This window comes from Leptonychotes weddellii, chromosome X (genome assembly GCF_054177405.1).
Source record: "Leptonychotes weddellii isolate Sample4059 chromosome X, ASM5417740v2, whole genome shotgun sequence".
NCBI lineage: Eukaryota > Metazoa > Chordata > Mammalia > Carnivora > Phocidae > Leptonychotes > Leptonychotes weddellii.
In genome coordinates this window covers 12,476,774-12,498,041 of record NC_138385.1, presented here as the reverse complement: position 1 = coordinate 12,498,041, position 21,268 = coordinate 12,476,774, and the positions used below count along the sequence as shown (strand labels likewise).

The 21,268-nt window shown below is 47.0% G+C and overlaps 1 protein-coding gene across 2 annotated transcripts; it reads left to right on the top strand.

Annotated features, from left to right (window-relative positions):
- The first annotated feature begins 1,418 nt into the window (after positions 1-1,418).
- ZIC3 (Zic family zinc finger 3) lies at positions 1,419-12,190 on the top strand. 2 transcript variants are annotated; one of them, XM_006741968.3, is made up of 3 exons: positions 1,419-2,629; positions 3,747-3,910; positions 4,751-6,979. In XM_006741968.3, exons 1-3 carry the CDS (start codon positions 1,576-1,578, stop codon positions 4,928-4,930), a joined length of 1,398 nt encoding a protein of 465 aa, XP_006742031.1. In that variant the 5' UTR covers positions 1,419-1,575; the 3' UTR covers positions 4,931-6,979. The 2 variants fall into 2 exon arrangements, with proteins under 2 accessions (XP_006742031.1, XP_030893410.1); XM_031037550.2 differs by lacking the exon at positions 4,751-6,979 and adding an exon at positions 12,008-12,190 and having other exon boundaries at positions 1,503-2,629.
- Positions 12,191-21,268: the final 9,078 nt, after the last annotated feature.

Below are 21,268 nucleotides of genomic sequence, written 5' to 3'. Positions count from 1 at the left end.
TTGTACTTGTGTCTGTGTTTGCTGTGTTATGTGCGTGTATTTACTGTTGTGGGTTCCGTTTGTCGTGTGCCTGTGTTTTTACCGTTTTGTGTGTAGTTTGTTGTGGTACTGGTTTGTGCGTGCTTACGCTTCTGTTTAGCTCTGTGAGTGTTAACCGTGCTGCGTGAGTGTTCCCAGCGACGTGCTTGCGTTTACGATGTTGTATGTTTGCTGAGCTGTGGCTGGTGTGTCATATATGGGGGGGGGGGGCAGGGGCAGCGGCGAGTAGAGCCACCACTCACAAACTAAGGAGTCGACGCTTGGCTCAGACGGAAGTAAGGGAAATCGGCTCTAATTGTAACCGTTTCTCCTCGCTTGGGCCTCGGACGGCCAGCAGCGGCTCGGGGCCCGCACGGCGAGCTGGCCGGCCCGGGTCCGTGGTCTCGGAGCCATCAGGGCCCACGGTGGCGTGTGGGGAGGACGCGGCTAATGGGCCGTGAACCTGGAACTGCTACGCTCGCCCCAGGATCGGCGCCCTGCGGCGGCCGAGAGGGCGCCTTCTGCGGGTGGTGAGGCGGCGGGGGCCCAAGCGGGCCTGGACGTCCAGCGCCGCGCCGACGGTGGGAACGATCCTCGCGGGGCAAAGAGTGCGTTTGGCCAAAGCGGGTAAAGCGCGTGAGGGGTTGCCTGCCCGCTTCGGGCCGGAGGGAAGCCAGGGAGAGGCCCGGCGCCGCCCCGCCGGCCGCTGACTCGAGCCTGGCTCCAGTTCCCCACCGCAGCGCAAGCTCCGCGGAGCCCACTCGCGGGCGCCCGGCCGCCGCCGCCGCCTCACCTGCCAGGCGCCCGGCCACGGCCCAATCAGCGGCGGTCGCTCGGCTGCGGCTGCCATGTTCCCCGCTCCGCGCTGCCAATCAGTGTGGCGGCGGCCAATGGGCTGCAGGGCCGGGGGTCAGGTGACCGCGGGCCAGCTGGCTCCCCATTGGCGCGCGCCGCGCGGCCTCCCGCTCGGTTTATGTGAGAGGAGTGAGTGATTGACTTTATCAGTCCAAGGACATTACTCTGGAGGCGAAGAGGCTGGGACTCGCGCGGCGAGCGGCGAGGACCGAGCCTGCCTCCAGCCCGCTGCCTGCCCGCCGGCCACGAGCCGGCTCTGCTACTCAGCGCAGCCCAGCCGGGAGGCCCGTGCCGAGGGAGCCTCCTGGCCCCGCGGTGCTGCGCTCTCGGGGAGAGGAGGGGTGCCCGGGACCGGATTGGCCAACTCCGCCCTCCACTTATTATTTTGCTTATTTTTCTTTGTGCGCGCCTGTTAGTTTGTTAAACCAGATCTAGTCCCAGAGTCTTTTCTCCTCCCTTCTCCCCGCTCCTTCTTCTCCCCTCCTCCCCCCCTCCTGCTCCTCTACTTCCCCTCCTCCCTCCTATCCCTCTGCAGGAGACTCTCACAGCGACGGAAAGTTGCAGCCCCTGGCACCGCCTTGGGGGTCTCCCGGCAGTGTCCAGCCGCCGCCACCCCTCGCCGACTACGGCACTTCGGAGATCTCCTTCGCCCGCACCCTCGCTCAGTTCAGCGGTATCGCCTGTGCCCAGAACGCCCCACCCATGACGATGCTCCTGGACGGAGGCCCGCAGTTCCCCGGGCTGGGAGTGGGCAGCTTCGGCGCGCCGCGCCACCACGAGATGCCCAACCGCGAGCCGGCGGGCATGGGGCTGAATCCCTTCGGGGACTCGCCCCACGCCGCCGCCGCCGCCGCCGCCGCCTTCAAGCTGAGCCCCGCGGCGGCTCACGATCTGTCTTCGGGCCAGAGCTCTGCGTTCACGCCGCAGGGCTCGGGTTACGCCAACGCCCTGGGCCATCATCACCACCACCATCACCATCATCACCACGCCGGCCAGGTGCCCAGCTACGGCGGTGCCGCCTCCGCCGCCTTCAACTCCACGCGCGACTTTCTGTTCCGCCAGCGCGGCTCCGGGCTCGGTGAGGCGGCCTCGGGTGGCGGGCAGCACGGGCTCTTCGCCGGCTCGGCGAGCAGCCTGCACGCTCCAGCTGGCATTCCCGAGCCCCCTGGCTACCTGCTCTTCCCCGGGCTGCATGAGCAGGGCGCCGGGCACCCGTCGCCCACAGGGCACGTGGACAACAACCAGGTCCACCTGGGGCTGCGCGGGGAGCTGTTCGGCCGCGCCGACCCGTACCGCCCGGTGGCCAGCCCGCGCACGGACCCTTACACGGCCGGCGCGCAGTTCCCTAACTACAGCCCCATGAACATGAACATGGGCGTGAACGTGGCGGCCCACCACGGGCCCGGCGCCTTCTTCCGTTATATGCGGCAGCCCATCAAACAGGAGCTGTCGTGCAAGTGGATCGACGAGGCTCAGCTGAGCCGGCCCAAGAAGAGCTGCGACCGGACCTTCAGCACCATGCACGAGCTGGTGACACATGTCACCATGGAGCATGTGGGGGGCCCGGAGCAGAACAACCACGTCTGCTACTGGGAGGAGTGCCCTCGCGAGGGCAAGTCCTTCAAGGCGAAGTACAAACTGGTCAACCACATTCGAGTGCACACGGGCGAGAAACCCTTCCCCTGCCCCTTCCCGGGCTGCGGGAAGATCTTTGCCCGCTCCGAGAACCTCAAGATCCACAAGAGGACCCACACAGGTAAGGGGTAAGGCAGGCGGGCGCGTGATTCACAGCGGCACCGCGCCACGGAGCCGACTTGCAGCGCGAGGGAGAGGGGTGGCGACCAAAGAGAGGGGCGGCGCCCCGCCGGGGCCGTTCGGGAAAGAAGCGCTGTCAGTGTCCCTCCACCTCTCGCCCTCCCCGCCCCGCGGCGCTTTTGCCCAGTTCTAACTTCCCGGGCAGACGGCTCCGCGGTCTCGGGAACTAATTGGAACCTTCTCGCGCCCAGGAACCAACTGGCGCCGCCTCTTTTTGTCTCTTTTCTGGGTTACTAGGAAGGGACTCCGAATGTGATGAGAGCGGATTGCTTACAAGCGACTTAGCTCTCGGCACACATTCGGGGAAAGCAACCATAGAAATGCTAATGAAAACTAACTTTCGGTTACTTCCGCTCTTATTTACCCTTGATTGGCACATCTCCTAATTAAATGACTGATACTTTTGTCAAACTATTTTTATTTGGAGTTCCAGGTTCAATTCAGTCCTTCGGGAGGAAAGCTAAAGTAGAAAAGACACCTCAGTTTCGTGGCTTGTTCCGAACATCTTGTAAAACTGTCCGGAGCCCCTGGATTTATATAGGTTTCTCTTTTCGAACGTTAAGTACAACGACCCCTGCTTTTTTAATACTGGGTTTAGCAAAACCGCCGCATCTGAAAGAGGCGAATTAAAAGGTACAAAGAAGGAACTGAACGGGCTTGTCCCGTCCCCGGTCCATTGTCCCGCCCGGGCTGGGTTACATCGCCGAGGTAGCGGCGGAGCGTGGCCACGCGTTGGGAGCCCTGGGCCGGGTGGGATGCAAGCACAAGTTAGGGGAAAGTTTGGAGGAGCCAGAAGCTTCCCCATCCTGCGCGAGAACAAAGGGACGCGCAGGTTCGGGGCCGACCCTGCCCCACCCCCGCCCGACCACCACTCCCCAGCCCAGCGGGCTCAACCAGCGCTCTCCATTTTTCTCCAGGGAACCGAGACGCCACAGCCGCCCCCAGTCGGCGCTCCCTCTCCGGCCAGACCGCCGGGCGCTGCGTCTCCCGCTGCTGGGCCCTAGGAAGCTCCGGGCCCTGATCATATTTTTGCCCCTTTGCGTTTTTGCCTTTTGCAGGTGAGAAACCGTTCAAATGTGAATTCGAAGGCTGCGACAGACGCTTTGCCAACAGCAGCGACCGCAAGAAGCACATGCATGTGCACACCTCGGACAAGCCCTATATCTGCAAAGTGTGCGACAAGTCCTACACGCACCCGAGCTCCCTGCGCAAGCACATGAAGGTAATTACCTCTTTATTAGCGGTCGGCGGTTTATAAACACTCGGCCCGACAGCGGGCCGCGGAACGGAAGCGCCCGCGCTGCCAACCCTGTATCCTCCACGTTAAATCCGATTTGCTCCAGCGGTGACACCTTGAACCCATTTTGGGCACCGGGGGGAGGGGGGGGCGGCGGGGGAGAGCACAGTGGGGAGGGCACGGTGGGGAGGAGGAGGGAGCAGGGGAACAATTGGTTGTTTACTGGGAAGCTCTAACCGAGCTCGCCGGGGCTGGAGGTTGTAGTGGCCGCCTCTTCCCGGCGCAGCCCGCGGTGGGAACGCGGAGTACCCGCGCCGAACCCGGGGGTGGGTGGTTCATTCGCTCTTCGGCTGCCGATCAAACAATAGGGCCGAGGAGCGTGGTCGGATTCCCACGCATTTGTCTGAGACCTCGCAGCGCCCAGGCTGCTTGTGCCACCTTTCTCCGTACCTGCTTTCCCAAGCCGAAGCGGGCTTGGTGAAACCTGGGCCGGGAGGGCGTATTTTAGAGGCCCCAAAGACCCAAGTGCTTATCCCACTCCATCCGCGGAGAAAGGGCATGGATAAGACAAGGTGTTGTACTCCTTTGCCGTAATGCCGGTCTTAGGGCTGAAACTGTTGTGTTGGCGACCATCTCCGGGTTTTCTAGACATCGGTAATATGGAAATTAAAAAAAAAACCAACAAAACCCAAATCAGCAGCATTTCTCGTTGAAGTGGGTCACTGGGCGGTCTTGCTCTTACAGTGCTCGAATTCTGCTCTTGTTTTTGCTTGCACAATGCCAGTTGGAATTATATTCATTATAATATATACATGTTAATTTTAGGTTCATGAATCTCAAGGGTCAGATTCCTCCCCTGCTGCCAGTTCAGGCTATGAATCTTCCACTCCACCCGCTATAGCTTCTGCAAACAGTAAAGATACCACTAAAACCCCTTCTGCAGTTCAAACTAGCACCAGCCACAACCCTGGACTTCCTCCCAATTTTAACGAATGGTACGTCTGAGGACAAACACAAACACAAACCCTGTTAATCATAGAATGGACCAAATGCATTTTAAAAAGGAAACTGAGACCAATCAGATGGAAATGGAGTTCTTTAAGGCAAGAGGCCATATATAGGGTTACATCTTGTTAATTGCAATTGTCCAGGAAGGTTTTTGGGCAAGATCCAAAAGTAGCCTGCCCTTTTCTCAGGATTAGAAAATATGTTTTGGCATTTGAAAGATTTTCAAAAAAAATCTTTTTCACTGCTTTTTCCTCCCTTTTCTCTTGCTCTCTGCACACCCCATTCCTAAACTCCTTCAGCTCATTTTAACACTTGTCCTGTTTCTTGAGAGGAAGTTATAGAAGGCTTGTTGGTGGTGGTGATGTTAAACTGATGGAAATTCTTCGCCTTAGTGGTGATTGTTTAAACTCTCACAGTCTTAAACCGTGCCAAAGTCCTGTTATGTCTTGAACTTTTCCTCAAAGCATTACACTTGTGAATGTATTTTTGTCTAATGGGGTCGAAACTGTTGTTCAGTATTTTTTCAGGCTGAGGATGTGATGTTACTCTACACAGATTGTGACGTTTAGTATACAGTTGCCTTTTGTAATAACTTTTTTTTTTGTAAATACATATCCATTGATGCCATATTTATCGTTTGTAATTTAATTATTGCTACAAGTGCCGGGAACTGAACAATATTTATGGAAAAAAATGTTTTCTAACAAATGCTGTACAGCTTTTGATTATAACTGCTTTAGCATTAAATTTTATTGTTTTGAAAGAAGAACACAATTTACAGTTTTTGAACCACTGACTCCTTTCTCTTGTTTTGTAACAGCCTCCCTCTACAAAGAGGAGACGTAAGCAAATGAAATCTTGTTTGTTGGTATTTATAACTCACTCAGATCCCTTTTTTAATTGTTAAATTATTTTTCTATTGCAGTGTAGATTCCTTACAGTGTCAGTTTCCATCTGGGGAGACCCTCCTTTATCTGTAGCTCAGATGGTTGTTTAACTGCGAGTTTAAATGTGTTTGTCCTGGATTTTCAGCATGCAAATCAAATATTACTGATCAGTTCAGTTAGTGGCCATGACATCTCAATCTTGTATTTCAAAGACTGAGAAGCTGGATTTAATCATCCCTGCCCTACATATATAAACACAAGGTAACCTAATGAGTTTTATGTCCCTTAGTTTTTTATTACCTTACATAAAAATGAACATTGTGGCAGGATGCATGTCTGTGTATGCTATCGAGGGATCACCCATATACATATATATGTTTGTATCTATGACTTATCTAATCTGCCTATCAAATCTATCTAGCTATCTATATATTTTCAAAAGTAAGCGTATGTCTGAAACAGTGGTGATGAGTAAGGCCAGTTGAGCCGTGCTTACTTATGGTTAAAGTGCTTCTTAAAAGAACCATAGTCCATTTACAGTTTTGGAAGGCAAAGGCTGATTTGTTTTGCTGTATATAGTTCAATTCATAATTATCAGTTATTCATAACATTTTTATAGCAGTGTAATAACTGCAGCGGTTCTGAAATGATATTATGGAAAGAAAAAAACATTTGCAAAATATGTATTTTTAAAGTTCATGGTTTGTAGGCACAGATGTTAAGAGCATTGTTTCCATTAAAATCAATAACAATGAAAAATGGTTGTTTGCTTTGTGACAAAATATTAACAATCCATTTAATCTTCAGCGAAGCAACTCATGTGGACAAACAGTTGTTTTACAGTTGTTGTATGAAAAAAACTGATTACTATATTGGTGGGTTGGACTGGGTAGAGTATCGAGAGACTTTTTAACTAATTTAGGGTGCTGTTTAATATTGAGAGCCCAGTCTCTGCATGAATAACCAGCTTGCAAATCAGCAAATAGAATGGTGGAGATAAGGAATTGTAAAGAATTTAGAAATGTAATGAATAGGCTTAAGTACCTCCTTCTCTTGAAGGGGCAATGCTCTAGGTTTTTTGGTGGCAGTCCATTTGGTATTATACAATATCATTTTGAATTATAGGATTTTGTTTATTGTTCTTTTTGAAGAAATAAAGTCTTGGCACATCTTATTTATGTTATAACATTTTTGTATTTAGTGCCTGATTTTTTTTTCATGTTCAAATAAATCAACCTTAAATTGAAATGCCCAGAGAACTTCTGATGATTAAAAAAGAAACTTTGATTTCCTGGATACAGTTGAAGCAGTCTATTTTAAGTTATCTACTGATCTTTGTCAACAATTATTGACAGTTTCTAATTGCAAATTGCTTTGGATGCAATTTTTTGTTTGTGGAGAATGGGGTTTTTTTTTTTTTTTTTGCACTTTCCTCCTCCTCCGCCAGTAGACAAGGCAAGGGCCTGAATGCCATGAACAGAGAGATTGGGATGACTTCACAAGTGATGAGCAGGTAACCTGGTCAGTCCACCACTCCTACCCCAGACATTCCAATCTTGACCTTGACACTGAGGGTGCTGGACCAAATTCCTGTTTCAGGATTTTTCCTTCACTTCAAACCAGAGGCCGTTTTAAATGCTCAGCAGGTTTGCAGAAAGTGTATGTTCACAATATTGGCGCTAAATATCTTCCAACTTAAGTCTAAATAGTGTTTTTTTGTCTGAAATATGCATTGAACTTCCACAATTTACTGTTTTCTCCATGAATTTCCTCTCCACCCCCAACTTAACCTAATCTCAAGTGGGGGTTGACTGGTGGGTTGGTTGAAGGATTCTCTCAGAAACTTGCTTCTCCTCCCTGCCAGTAAAAATATTAAATATCTCTTTAGGAGACATAAAGAAGAGTTTGATTTTTCCTTAGCAAGCTTGGTATTATTCTACCATAAAATTTTTACAGTAAAGCATTGTGTCCTAAGAGGGGAAGATACCAGTTAACAATGATGATAAGCAATATTAAGATAAAGTAAAAGCTTTGCCCCTCTACGTGATTTCCTCGAATTCTGGTGTAGCATCATGTTTCTCAAATAGTCTTCTGCCCTGTCACTTGTTGGCAAAAAAAAAAGTTTGTTTCAGTAGAAAACTTTTCACAGATTTTCCTCCTATAATCTGACTCTGGGAGTGCACATTTATATTCTTGAATTTTCAGTAAATACCTTAAAGAATAAGCACCCCCCCCCCAACAAAAAACCTTGCAACCCTAAAGATGGATCAGCTGGAAACCATGAATGTCAACTGGGCTATTAGTGATCTACCTGTTATTTTCCTTCTTGCACCTGGTAAGACCTTTGTTAAAAGTCCATTATCTTTCCCAAACTGGGTGGTTTAGCTTAAGATTTCCACTGTTGGGTGGGGAAAGGGGAGGTGTCTATTTCCCAGCAGACAGAAGTCTGGCCTTCATCCAGTTTGGAAGGTTAAAGATCAGAGTCCAGGCTAAGCGGGGCAGTCCGTCTCAGCTACTGCGAAGGTTGGAGAGCGAGCAGGGACCGCCTCCGCTCACAAAGCCTCCCTGGAAAGTTGTGCTCAGGACCTCCTCGCCCCTCCCCCCTTCTTGCCGCCTGCTGTCCCCTTGCCGCTGCGCCCCTGGCACCTTCTCCTCCCCCTATAAGCTCCCCCTCCCCCCAAACGTAGGAGAAAAGTCGAAGGGCCTCTTGCCACTCAAGTTTCTGTAAGAATAGCCACCGGCATGCCCATGCCCCGAAGGGCGGGTTCTCCGCCTGGCAGCTAGGCTGCCTCTCTCAATGTCTGACCCTCGAGGCTTTGCCCCGGGGACGAGGCCAGGCGTTTCGGAAGTCAGGGCTCCCGCTCCGCGCTCCTCGGGCCCCTCGTCGGGGCGCCCAGGGTCCCTGTGCACACACCAACCTCTTGCAAGTCCCGGTCGAAGCTCGGGGCGGGGGGTGGGGGGCGGGCGGGGAAGGGACCTCGTTTCCTAGGGTCAATTCTCTCGCGGTCTCGGCCCGCTGACCCTTTGACCTCCACCTACAGGGCCCTCGGCGGCCGTAAGCCGGCGGTCGCCCGGGTTCCGCGGACGCTTCGCGCCCCATCGCTCCCGGCCTCATTAGGCCGGCGGGGCTGTAAAGCAGGAATCAGCCGCTGCCTAATCCGGACCTGGGGTCAATACGAGCCCAAACAATGGTGAGCTCCGAAGGCCACAGCGTAGCGCTGGCCGCAAACTTTGTGTTCCATTCATTTTCTCCAGGCGGTGGGGGTGGGAGGAGGGAGGGAGGCACTCGGACGCCCGGAGGCCGCTCCCGGCTGCCGGGGCTCCTAGGCGGGCGTCCTCTGGCTCGGCCCTCCCGGTCTCTTCGCAGGGCCTGGGGCCGGAGGGGAGTGAGGCCCGGGGCTTGGTTGGCGGCCCGCGTGGCGGTGCGGGGGTGCGAGGGTTCTAGGGCCGGCCCGGAGGGGGCCGCCCCCGCGCCGGGAGCAGACTTTGAAGTGGGTTTTTAGCGCGCACGTGCGAGAGCCGGGCCGGGGCCGGAGCGGGGACCCGCTGCGAGGAAAGAGTAGGCTCGGCCCGGGCCCCAGCCCCAGCCCCTCCCCCGCTCCCCGCCGCTCCGGCCTTTTCAAGCCCGCCGCCCCCCCGGCCCGCACTCCCGCGCAGGCGCACACCCCACAGCCGTCGAGCCGCTCCGACTGCCAGGGGGTGGGGGGAGAGTTGAAAGCGGCTTTGCTGCGCCGCGGCCTCGGCGGAGCGGGGAGGGAGGGGAGGAGAGGGGTGTGGGGAAGGGGGGTGGTTTTGGGGCGGCTCTCGAGTGATGAACATGGCGGCCGGATGCGAACCCCCGCGGAGCGCAGCAAAGCGCTGACTGCGGGCCGCCGAACTGTTGTGTGCTTTAAACTCCCTCGTTATTCCTCGGCTCCGAGCGCCTCGCGGGAGAATGGAGGTTGTGGCGGCCGATCGCAAAATTGTGAAAAAACGGAAGCGAAGAAGTTCTTCCAGGGCATTCTGGGCGTGGGAAGTTGGCGAGCCTTCTGGGTGTTGGGGCTCCCAGGGGACTTGGACTTGAAGCCCGCTGGAGGCCGCCCCACCCTCCCGTCCCGACTGAAAACCTCTCCTCCGGGCCCTCCGGGGTGGGGGTGTGTGTGCCATTTTGAGTTCTTGTGCCGGGTCGGGAAGCCGCAGCAAGTCCGATCCCCCTAAAAATGCCAATGAGCGGCCGCTTTCTCCTCCAGGACAATGGCGGGGCCCGGGAGGGGACACGCAGGTACCATTTCCATATAAAACGTGCCATTGCGAGTTCGAACCCTAAGCGTTGCTCGGGCCCCGTTTTCTGCATATCTCGTTTAAACGTGGACCTTTGAGAAATGGCACTGTCGCAGCTTTTGTGTGTGCTGTTAACAGCTGGTGATCCTACGCGAAGGGGGGGGGGGCGGAAAGGCCACAGTCCCGAAAACTTTCATTCAGCTTTTGCTTAACTGCCTAAATCCTGGCGGGTGAAAGAACCCCTGGTAGGTCTGGGATCTCGAGCTCGTGTTTTGTTTTTTTTTTTCCCTGCAGAAAAAGTTTGCAGATTCACCTTCAGATGTGTGTTTCGGGAGGACAAAAAAAAAAAAAAGTGGGATAAAAAGGTGTAGCTGTTGACCCCCCCGCCTCCTCTAGGAAAATGAGCGGCACGAATTCTTTCAGGTTGCGTCTTCGTGGAGGCCAACAGCTGAACTAAAAGGCAGCCTTCTCGGGGCTGCCCACCGTCGAGCATTTGGGCACCTGAAAGTGTGGGGCAGTTCCCGGGGGGCCACCTTGGGAAGGGTCCCAGGTGGGTGGGCAGGTCATTAGCAAAGCTGGCCCAGATCTGGGGGGAAATCTGCAAAACAGTGCCTTTATCAGCAGAGAACAATTGATGGGGTTGTCTTTCCTCCTTTTCAGTGCACAAAGAAGACGGCTTTGGAGCAAGAATTTGGAATATGCATTTAAGTTGTCGTGCTTTGCATTGGAAACCCCTGGGCAATTAAAATAATAAGCATGCCTTGTAGTATTTTCTGTCCTTTTCTTATGTGTAATTCCTGCAAGTCAAAGGGGCTGCAGCCTCTTCTGCAGTTTGGAAACTTGTTTTGAAATTGCCACCAAACAGATCTTTTTTTCCCCCCTTTGGTTGAAGTTTCCTTCCCGGGCTCAGCCACTCCCCCCACCCCCTCACTGGAATGGAGTATTGACATCTTTGAGAGATCAAAGGAAGTAGATGGTGCTTGGTCTATACTTTATTTTTCCATGCTGTAGTTTGAACCCTGAGCTTTGAGCTTTTCCCTGGTTAAATCTCTTGGTACCGAAAGTGTGAAAAATGAAAAGTTCGTCAACTTGAAAAAGCTTTAGCTAATGGTTAGGCAGTTTGTCTCTCTAAGAACTACAGAGCCTGGATTGTCTCTTAAATTGGCATTAAAATCAAGCTAAAGATGCACTGGTGAACTGTCTCCCCCGGATACCTGCGGTGTTCTTTGGGTCATTTGATATGGTAAAACTGGCGGATTTGCATAGGAATTATGTGAATGGAATTTCTGCAAAACTGGATGAGTGATAAGTTGGTAGAACTCTTATATTTGTTTGAGGACTCTGAAGGGCACTGCTTTTCCCACTGAGGCTTGGTTTCTATCATAACCATTGAAATTTACAGCTTGAAAAACACTAAGTATGCAGGAAGCATTAAAAGGGGGAGTGGTTCAGAGTACTTGGACTCGTGATGATAACACAGGAGCAAAACAGCTTTGAATAGGATTCAAGAAACTCTGGTTTCAACAAAATCTCTTAAAACGAAAGAAAATATCTTTCTTTAAAAATCATACAACAAAGCAAACACTTTTGCATATTTTTAATGTGATGACAGTTCAACCTGTTGACTAATCTGATGAATAGAGAGAAATGTGACCTTACGGTAACTGTAGAAATAGCCAGCACCAGATGGCAAGTTTATTATGTTCGATCCCTAATAGGATGTGTATGCTGTCTAATGTGCTGCATTGTAACACAACGTACGTAAAGACCATTTGAATGTATGGTGTTAAAAAGAAAAGATTCCATTGTGTTCTATTATAAACTAGCATTTAAAACAACATAGCCAGTAACAATTTAAGACATTTTTCTAAGAGTAAATATAGCTTGTTTTGACCTATCTGCAGTTCACTTTTTGTTTTTTTGCCAGTGTTGTCCTGCTTGGTATCCGGGACAGTCTCTAATTCCTGACGAAGAACTTGATACTGACGTTGGTATGCAGCAGCCAGCCCTCCATAACACTACCTATCCTAAATGCAGGGTTAATGCCGAGCCTACTGTGCAAGAAATGATTTACTGATGAGGTTTCAAAGAAAACCACATCAATTTGGATGTCTGTTACCCTGAAGTGATCATTTTAAGAGTAGTAGCTTCTTCCCGACGTATAAAAAGACTCTTTTCTTCTTTTGGTGTATTTCAGTCTGTGTTGAGCAATCATTTGTGAAATGAAAAAGCAAAAATGCTCCCCCCCACCCCCTCTCCCCACCCCCCTCCCCGGGCGCCCTGCCACTTTAGGATTGTAAGTGGGAAGATGGAGGTGAAGACTGGCCTAATTCATAACCCAGTGTGTATTATCTCATGCATTGTGTTGACCTTGTTGAAAATCTCTTTCAAATATCTGCATTCCACATGTAGAGCTCAAGTGTTTAAAATTAGAAACATGAATGCTTGTTTTGTTAATTTTGTATGTTTGTGTTCAAAAAGCAGTACCCAGGATCCCTACAATTGTTGTTTGACTTAAATAAAACCATTAAAATTTTTTGTGATCATTGTTTTATTACGGTGACAACCAGAACTCCTAAATAATGTTGATTAACCTGTTGAATTGGGACAATTTTATTATTCTCATCACATTTTTCATGATATAGCTGGGGCTTTCACTGAGCAAAAAACCTGCAAAAAAAAAAAAACAAAAAAACCCAACCAAACAAACCCACTGAACAAAACTCAGCCAACTGTTTTGAGCTCACAGTGTTTTCCCAGAGGGACTCGGGGCCAGGTGCTGGGGAAGTCAGGGGAAAAATTCAGAGTCAAGGATTGATAGGGGTGAATAGAAGGAAGGACGGGAGGCAGGAGTTTGGAGGGCCAAGAGCTTGTGCATACCACTCTTTGGGTGAGAAAGAGAGAGAAAGACAAAGCTAAAGATGGCCTCGAAGAAGAAAGGAGGGCCTCTGGAGAGCAGATATTATAGCACGGCACATTACATGTCTTTTATTCAGGAGCCCCAAAGTGGTTCTTGGGGTAGACAACTTGGCAACCATTGATTAGGACACTTACCGAATCATGGAATATAGGTGTTATTAAAACACAAGTTGTCGTTAATTAACTGTAGTGTTAGAGAAGATGAAGACACTTAAGAGAAATTCTTCGAACTCCAGATACTTGATTTCTCATTTTAAATTGAACCTCTGTAATCTAATGTAATCTGCGAGTGGCCATCATTCTATTTATTTGACGTGATTACGCCGTGAGAGGTATTGTAAATTGCAGCCTGGTAGAGTATATCGCTATTGGTTCTTTAGATCCAGTTTTATTAAAATTTCTAAGTAGACTGATGATACTGTAATTTTTAAGTAGTGGGAAAACGGCTCATCTCCCTCTGATTTTGGTTGTTCATTTACATTAAGAGCAGGAGTATAGGCCAGTCAAGAAAGACTATCGTTCTTTGATTCTCAGCTCCCGAAAATTGGACATTTTTATATCCCACTATACCAACGCCGGTAGAATTTTTTGTTTTGTTTTTGTTTTTAAGAACAAGAACTGTGTTCTTTCAGACAGGCAGTGGAGTATTATAATGGGATTACTTAAAAAGCCCTTGGAAAGGTAGACTACAAAGTTGTGCCTGAGCCAGCTGCCCTGGGATAATAATACCTCCTAGGGTTATTCTAAGGATTAACACAAAAAGTCCATAAAGAACCTGGCACACAGTCATCCCTGAACAAATGAGAATTCCCTTCTTTTCCTCTTGCTTTGGGGTAGTTTCCTAGTTTTACTATTATGGATTATTTTGTTAAAAACACGCAGTGATTTGTACTGGGGTGCAAATGAATGCCGTTTTCAGAAAATAGATGGAGACTTAGGGTATATAAGAAATACTGCATTTCATAAGCATAATTGCTAGATCGGGCATGTGGGTTTATGAACATAGCTATGAATATTTAAACACGTAAAAGTGAAGTGTTATTAGATGCCTGTTGTAAGTTATCTTCCAATGAATACACTTATTCTTAGATAAAAGTAAGTTGTGTACTTAGAGTCTGTAAACATAGTAATTTAGTGGTTTACTTTTAATTTGATAAAATTTTACTTTAGTCAACAGCTTGATTCTTACTGTATTTAGAGCAAATGACAATTTTACAATGTGAAAATTGGCATTCACGTTTAACAAAAAGATTAAATCGTATGATGCCTTAAATTATTCAGTTTCCCCCTACTAAATTTATGTTAGTATTATGTGGATGTGACTGTAGAATAATGAGACCGATTTCCCTATGGGGCTTAGAAGCTAACTTTGGAAGCAGTTCTCAAAGAAGGGTCCCCAAAACGTTTTGAGCGATGTCAGCATCCTTAGAATAAGTTTAGGGACTCCCTAGGTTATGGCCTCACCTAAGATAAAAACACAAACAACAGCCACCAGTCTTAATACTTTACCGCCATACTTTTGTTTTTTGTTTTTTTTTTTTAAAAGATTTTATTTATTTATTTGACAGAGAGAGAGAGACAGCGAGAGAGGGAACACAAGCAGGGGGAGTGGGAGAGGGAGAAGTGGGCTTCCCACGGAGCAGGGAGCCCAATGCGGGGCTCGATCCCAGGACCCTGGGATCATGACCTGAGCCGAAGGCAGACGTTTAACGACTGAGCCACCCAGGTGCCCCTCCTTATGGTTTTCTTATGTTTTGAAAGGATAACCTGATTATTTTATGTTAAAACTGAGGCCTGACTGAAGGTGAAGAAATGCTCTATTACAGCATTATGAAATGCGTTATTTTTTTCTCAGTGATGGGTCTATTCATGCAGTAAAACCAAACAGAAACACCAAACACACTAAGCTCTTCCCGGATGAACTGAGTGGGAAGTGTGTGTTTCCTTCCCACTCATTCTGGGGACTTGGAGCTTCCCAGAGAGGTTGTACTGCTGAATGATAATGGCTTTTGTATGGAGTCTGGAGGACTTTTCATTATTCCTTCCTGAACTGGTTTATCACTTTTGTCTATTTCTTTTGGACTTTGCCCTATTAGATGCGGGGGTCGGCCGTGTTCAATTTGTTCTGAGTATTTGTTGTCGGTTACTTAGTAAGAGCGAGGTTATATTAAATGACCAGTTTCAAACCTGCCAGCGCTGTAGTGCCTTCCGTGGCGGATCCTCCTATAGGTGACATTAGTCTAGAGTCGCAGGGATCAAATCAGTCAGCACGGCCTTCCAGGTCTTCCGGTAAAATAGGAAGGGGGCGGGGTGCAGGGGCAGGCAGGAGAACACCCTCTTTGATTCTTAAAGAAGTGTTCCTGCTCCTGTTGCCTTTCCTTAGGGGGAAAAAAAAAAAAGTCCTCTTTGTTTTTAATCAGATCATCAGAAACTTCATTGGTGCAATGAGAAAAATGTTGTTGCCAACAATTCCCTCTGTAAATGTCCCAGAGTCAATAATAGGCAATTTGTGATACAAGATGAGTAAATGCATTGTAACATTTCGATAGGAATCCAGTGCATAGGACTTGTTTACCGATGATTCACTAATGTTACCCAGCCAGAACTTACATGGAAAAGATCGCTCGTGTCATAGTTTTGCAGCTGATCACCAACAGAGTATGTAATTGGCTGTCCAGCTGATAACATTCCTTTGGGGACTTCCCTAGTCTTTATAAAAAATATTTAGCCAGGGTATTCACTGAGATGTGACATCTTGGTGGTGGTGATAACCCCAAACAAAAGGTGTTTCCTTAACTCCTGACCATTGAGGTAGTAAATGAAGACGTTCAGTTGAGCAACATCAGTGATTTCAATTGATTCATCAATCGCCAGTATCTCGCAGCCATCATGTTTCACTTTGCTAACAAGCTGGTACCCCACATCTGATGCCAACAATCCTGGTCTTTCAAACAAATGACATGTTTGATAAAGAAATCTTTTCAAAATCATTATGCACTTCAGCATTTGTCTTTTCTTCCAGCACAGCATCTGTGCATCTGTTCCATCAGGCGTCTATTCCTTGATCATTTCTGAGCCTTCCGTGGTTTTTGAGCCTGATGTGCGGGTATATCAAGGATGTGAAATGAAGCTTCTTCCATTGGATGTTATGTCGTTGAACACTGAAACACCATGTTTCTGTCCCAGGCACTAGATTTAATCTTGTGAATGAGCCGGCAGGGAAGCTTTCTCACAAGACTTTCTGATAAGACATTGTTGTGAAAGCAATTGAGTGGGGGAGGGGAGAGAAATCCTTATTTAGGAAAAACATTAAGGATAACTTTTTGGGGTTGTCTGTGCTCTGGGTACTTGAAACTTCATACTACTTTTATAAGTGTTGAAAGTTTCAGTGCCTTAAGGCATCTCTCTGAACTGGTGAAATGAAAATTCACATGGTCCGACTAGTTAAAAATGGATGCGGTTCTTTAGTGAGCCCTGTTTAACCGCATAATTTGCTTTTGTATGTTTAAAACTGAGAAAGTCTTAATCTGTAGTTTGCTTGTGTCCGGACCGCATGCATCTGGCTCCATTAGATTCCCTGTAATTGCATATTGACTAATTGTATAACACAACTATTTGAACACTGAATTTAAACCCAAATGCTTCTGTGTGGGCTTAAACTGTAATCACTTTGGTTAAGTGAGTAGTTGGAATAAACTACTTGAAAATCAGGACTCAGGACAAGAACCCCTTCCCTATTTTCAAAAAAGAAAAAAAAAAAAGAAAAATCTAGAAACAACTTTGAATTTATAAATTAACCATCCAGTTTTCTATTGGGCAAATATTGAATCAGAAAATGAATTGGTAATTGCTAAACGCAAAATCCTGAGACACAATAAATATTTTATCACATCTTCTACACTTGCTCCTTTTAAGTGTTTTAAATTGAGCATCCACATATAATATAAATATGTTAATTAAAATTAAATCATTTTGAAAAGGTAATTGTGCAATTGTTTTCAATTTGCATTCATTTCTTTAAATGTGTGGCCTCGGGCAGTTTTTGTTGGGGTGGGGGAGGATTGATTCCTAGCCTGCACTAATTGAAACTTATCTTGTGCATGTACGGTGTTCAATAAAGGAGTCGTGGCTTGTGTGTTCACGCATATACGTTAAATTAGATGAAAAGTACGTGTTCACAGTAGTCTGGTGTTCAAAACTGAAGTTCCTGGTAGAATCGGGAGAGAGCATTCTTTAGCTAAAATAGATGGTTAAAACCCATTTCTTCCGTGTGAGAAAAATGCTGCAACTGCTGTGAGTGGCTCGAGTGTTTATGTTTGAGTTTTACATGTATTGTCTAGAATGAAAGAAGCGGAGGACCGCACTGATCCTCAGGTTGAGCATTAGCCTCAAGCACAGGTTGTGTGTCCCAGGCTTCCCCCCTCTTAAACGGTTTCATTCAGGGCACAACCTGACCACCATTCCACCATTCCAGGAACTTCTCTACTTATGTTCTCAGGCAAGACTTTTCACTGCATTCCTCCTTGATTTCGTTAGGCATTCTGAAAGTCAGAGGACCAGCTATATGTAACTCAGGCCAAAACTTCAGTCATTTCAGAAAACATTCAATACGAATCGCGAAGTTATTATATATATTTAAATTAGTTGACTCATTAAATTAACTGGATGTGCTGATGTTGTGTAGGGACAAAATGAAGTGGGGACTCAGGAGATGGTACAGATAACTGGGTGCTAAAGAAACTGAGTTTTGCACCTACCTTGTGCCTGGCTTGGCACAACGTCCACCAATTTAGTGAGTGTCGAATGAATGGATGACTAACTCAAGGTTTGCTTGCATGGAATATACTAGGTAACTTAGTAGACATTTTATCTTTGCTTATTTAGATATTTTCACAGAACTATGAGGCCCATGGGGCCGCCTGATGGGTGTGGCTTGTGGATCACCTGTATGAAAATTTCTTGGGGGGCAGCTGGCTGGCTCAGCCTGTGGCTCAGCGTGCGATTCTTGATCTCAGGCTCGTGAGTTCAAGCCCCACGTTGGGTGTAGAGCCTACCTAAACAAGAACAACATTTCTTGGACCCAGGTTAGACAAATGAAGTCCACCTTCTCAGTGTCAGAGCCTGGGCTTGGATATGCCTTTCAAACAAGTGTTCCAGATGAATCTGATCTATATGAAAGTTTTAGAACTATTTCATAGAGAATGGCAAAAACCAAAACTCTTGAAACTCCTTACTATCAATTTATCTACTTGTGGTCTTTTAAGATTCAGGATATCACTATGGCCTGCTCAATTAATAAACTCCGAAATGACTTTTGTCCGAGGCAAACTTTTTTTTTTTTTTCCAGTGTGGACAATTGTCTCAATTTTCTCTACTTCATTTTGCCAACGGAGAACTGCCAACCATCCAGAGACACATAGATGTGGATCTGAGGACAAATTGGTATCTACAAGCAGGGGGTAGATTCCTCAGCATGTGTTTGTTTGATTTAACATTTAACTTAAATGCAAAACCCAAGTCTTTTTGTATTTCTGATCATTTCCCATTCATTATGCCAAAAGTCCTCCTCCGGGTTTCTGCAGCTTTCTGTGTCAATGATCATGACATATTAAAAATGGTAACATTATAAATACTGTGCTGTCTTAAGAATTCTGGCACTTCCTGAATCGGAAAATAATGCTCTTGTTTTTTCTGCAATGAGAACAATAATTCTTTTACCTATCCCATATTTCTTTTAGATGGGCATTCCAACAGCTTTATTTGGAGCAAAAAGCCAAGTCTAAAGTTAACTTTGAGCATTACGGGTGCCAAAGGATTGCCTTTCCGTTATATTAAAGAGGATACCTGTTTGAATGTGGCAAGGAGAGACACTTAGTTCATCTGCATTTTGTGAGCCATTGAGCGTCTCAGTTGAGTCTGTTCAATACGGGCAGTTCCCAACAAATAATGAGTTATGTTCCAAAGTTTCCTTTTGAGGTTTTAGGTTATTATTTTTTAAAATTCATTCATTCATTTATTTTTAAAGTAAACTCTACCCCCAACACGGGGCTCAAACTCACAACTCCGAGATCAAGAGGCTCATGCCCTACTGACTGAGCCAGCCGTGAGGTTTTAGGTTATTTTATTTTATTTTTTAAAGATTTTATTTATTTATTTGAGAGAGAGCATGAGCCAGGGGAGGGGCAGAGGGAGAGGGAGAAGCAGACTCCCTGCTGAGCAGGGAGCCAGACTTGATCCCAGGACCCTGAGACTACGACCTGAGCCCCTGAGCCAAAGGCAGACGCTTAACTGACTGAGCTACCCAGGCACCCCGATTTTAAGTTGTTTTAAACTCACAATTTATTTCTCTCTAGAATCAGTGCTAGTTAGAGTCTCTGGATTACCTCACAGAAAGCTTTTCGCCAGTTCTTCTATTTCAACTTTAATTCACAGTGTAGTCAGATGATGGAACCCTAGTAAGGTGCGGTGAGCCAACTATGGATGCCAAAGGCACACCTTGGCTCTCCTTCCCCAGTTACCCAGACAAACCGGGGGTGGTCATGGGAGAGGTAGGAAAAGAGAAGACCACCCCCTCTTCTTCTGTGTTACCCTCTTTTCTCATCCCCTTGGGGTTTGGGTGGGACTGAAGAGAGCTCTAGAATTGGAGTGGGCCTCGAATTGGGTTTCTGATGTAGGAGCCAGCTTCTTTTTGTTGTGGTGGTAGTGCTTTTTTTTGTCCAGCTTTAAACTGCAGATAGAGAGTGGAGAAAGGGAATAAATTGGCATGTGTGTTGGAATTTGTAAGGCCGGAATTTTGTACAGCGGCATCCTCCCTGTTTTCAGAGCCCCCCCCCCGCCCCCCACTCCTTTTCCGATTCTGCTTTGAAAAGCTCTCAATTTATCTCCGTTTAAAGCTTTGGTTTCCAAGTCAGACACAAAGTGAACCAACTGAATCTGCCCCAAATTAGATAATAGTGAAAGAGTGAAGGAAAGGTGTTTTAGCAGTAACCAATTATTTTTTTCACTCCACAGAAGTGGAGTGTACCCTTGACTTAACTTTTGCATTTTTGTTTTAGCAATAACCAATTATTTTTCACTCCAAAAGAGAAAAACTGCATTCTCAACTTTGTGTTTGTTTTTTTGTCCCATGTGCTTTCAAAACATGCACATTTCCTCAAAACAGCACGTTAATTCATATCAAGCCTCTTCTGTCTTGAGGACAAACTACAATAATGTTTACATAAATAGTGTTTGCAGAAGAGAATTACACAAAATCAGAAAGCCCTATTTTTGTCTGTGGCTTCTGGCTTTTTAAGCTCTTTTTCTTTCTTTCTCTTAAGTCACCATTTCCTGAGAACGTTTGGAGGGCATTATTTACTTAGATGTCAAGTTTGCTAAATCTGGCTCATCTAATAAAAGTAGCTCAAGCTGTCACATTTGTAGTTGTCGTGGGTCTTAATTTCCGGCTAATTCTGTAAATCTTCTAATTTCTGGTGCTATTTTTAGTACTGATTTTTGTGTTTCTTCAGTGTCCAACTTCCGACTAAAAGGGCCAGGACAATATTTAGTGAAACAAATAACGAAATCAATGTAATAAATTTGTAATAAGCATTTGTTGTAGAACTCGAGTCTGCTGGTAAAGAGGACACAGGTGTGACAGAGGAGGACCTAAGAGCTTTGGACCTCGTCTCTAAATTCCTACACAGTAAGTGATACAATTGCGAGGCCACCCTTATGGGCTGCTGTAATGAAATGTTCTTATTCTTTCTTAGACTTTGGATTCTGGAGAGGATTAAGGAGGTAGCCGGCGTCTAATATTGCATCCTCAGTAACAGGCCATCTTCCTAGTGCTGGTGCCTCCAACTAGATTTCACTGGCAGTTTGTGAACTTCCCTGGATTTTTAAAGACTCCCCTTATTGTTCCATAAAATGCAATTTCCTTTGTCTTTTCAGTTCCCTTTCTGCTGTTTTCAGAATAGGGCTTAAAAGTAAGATAAAAGGCCTGATACTTTCCATCATAAAAAGTTGTAATGACAGGTCGCACTAATTAAAGTGTAACAATGGGAAGATTAGTCCTTCAGTTAGCTTTGTGTTGAATCCATACAGTATGTTCAAAAGCCCTAACTCAGAACATATTGGAGCGCAACATCTTTAAAATATAAACATTCACACATGGATTTTATTATACCCTGCACACTAAATAGAGGCACGGTACAGTAAAGCTTTCAGAATGCAGTAAGTAGGAGAGTTTCCCGATTTAGAGCAACCCTTTTTGTGACTAACCATTCCC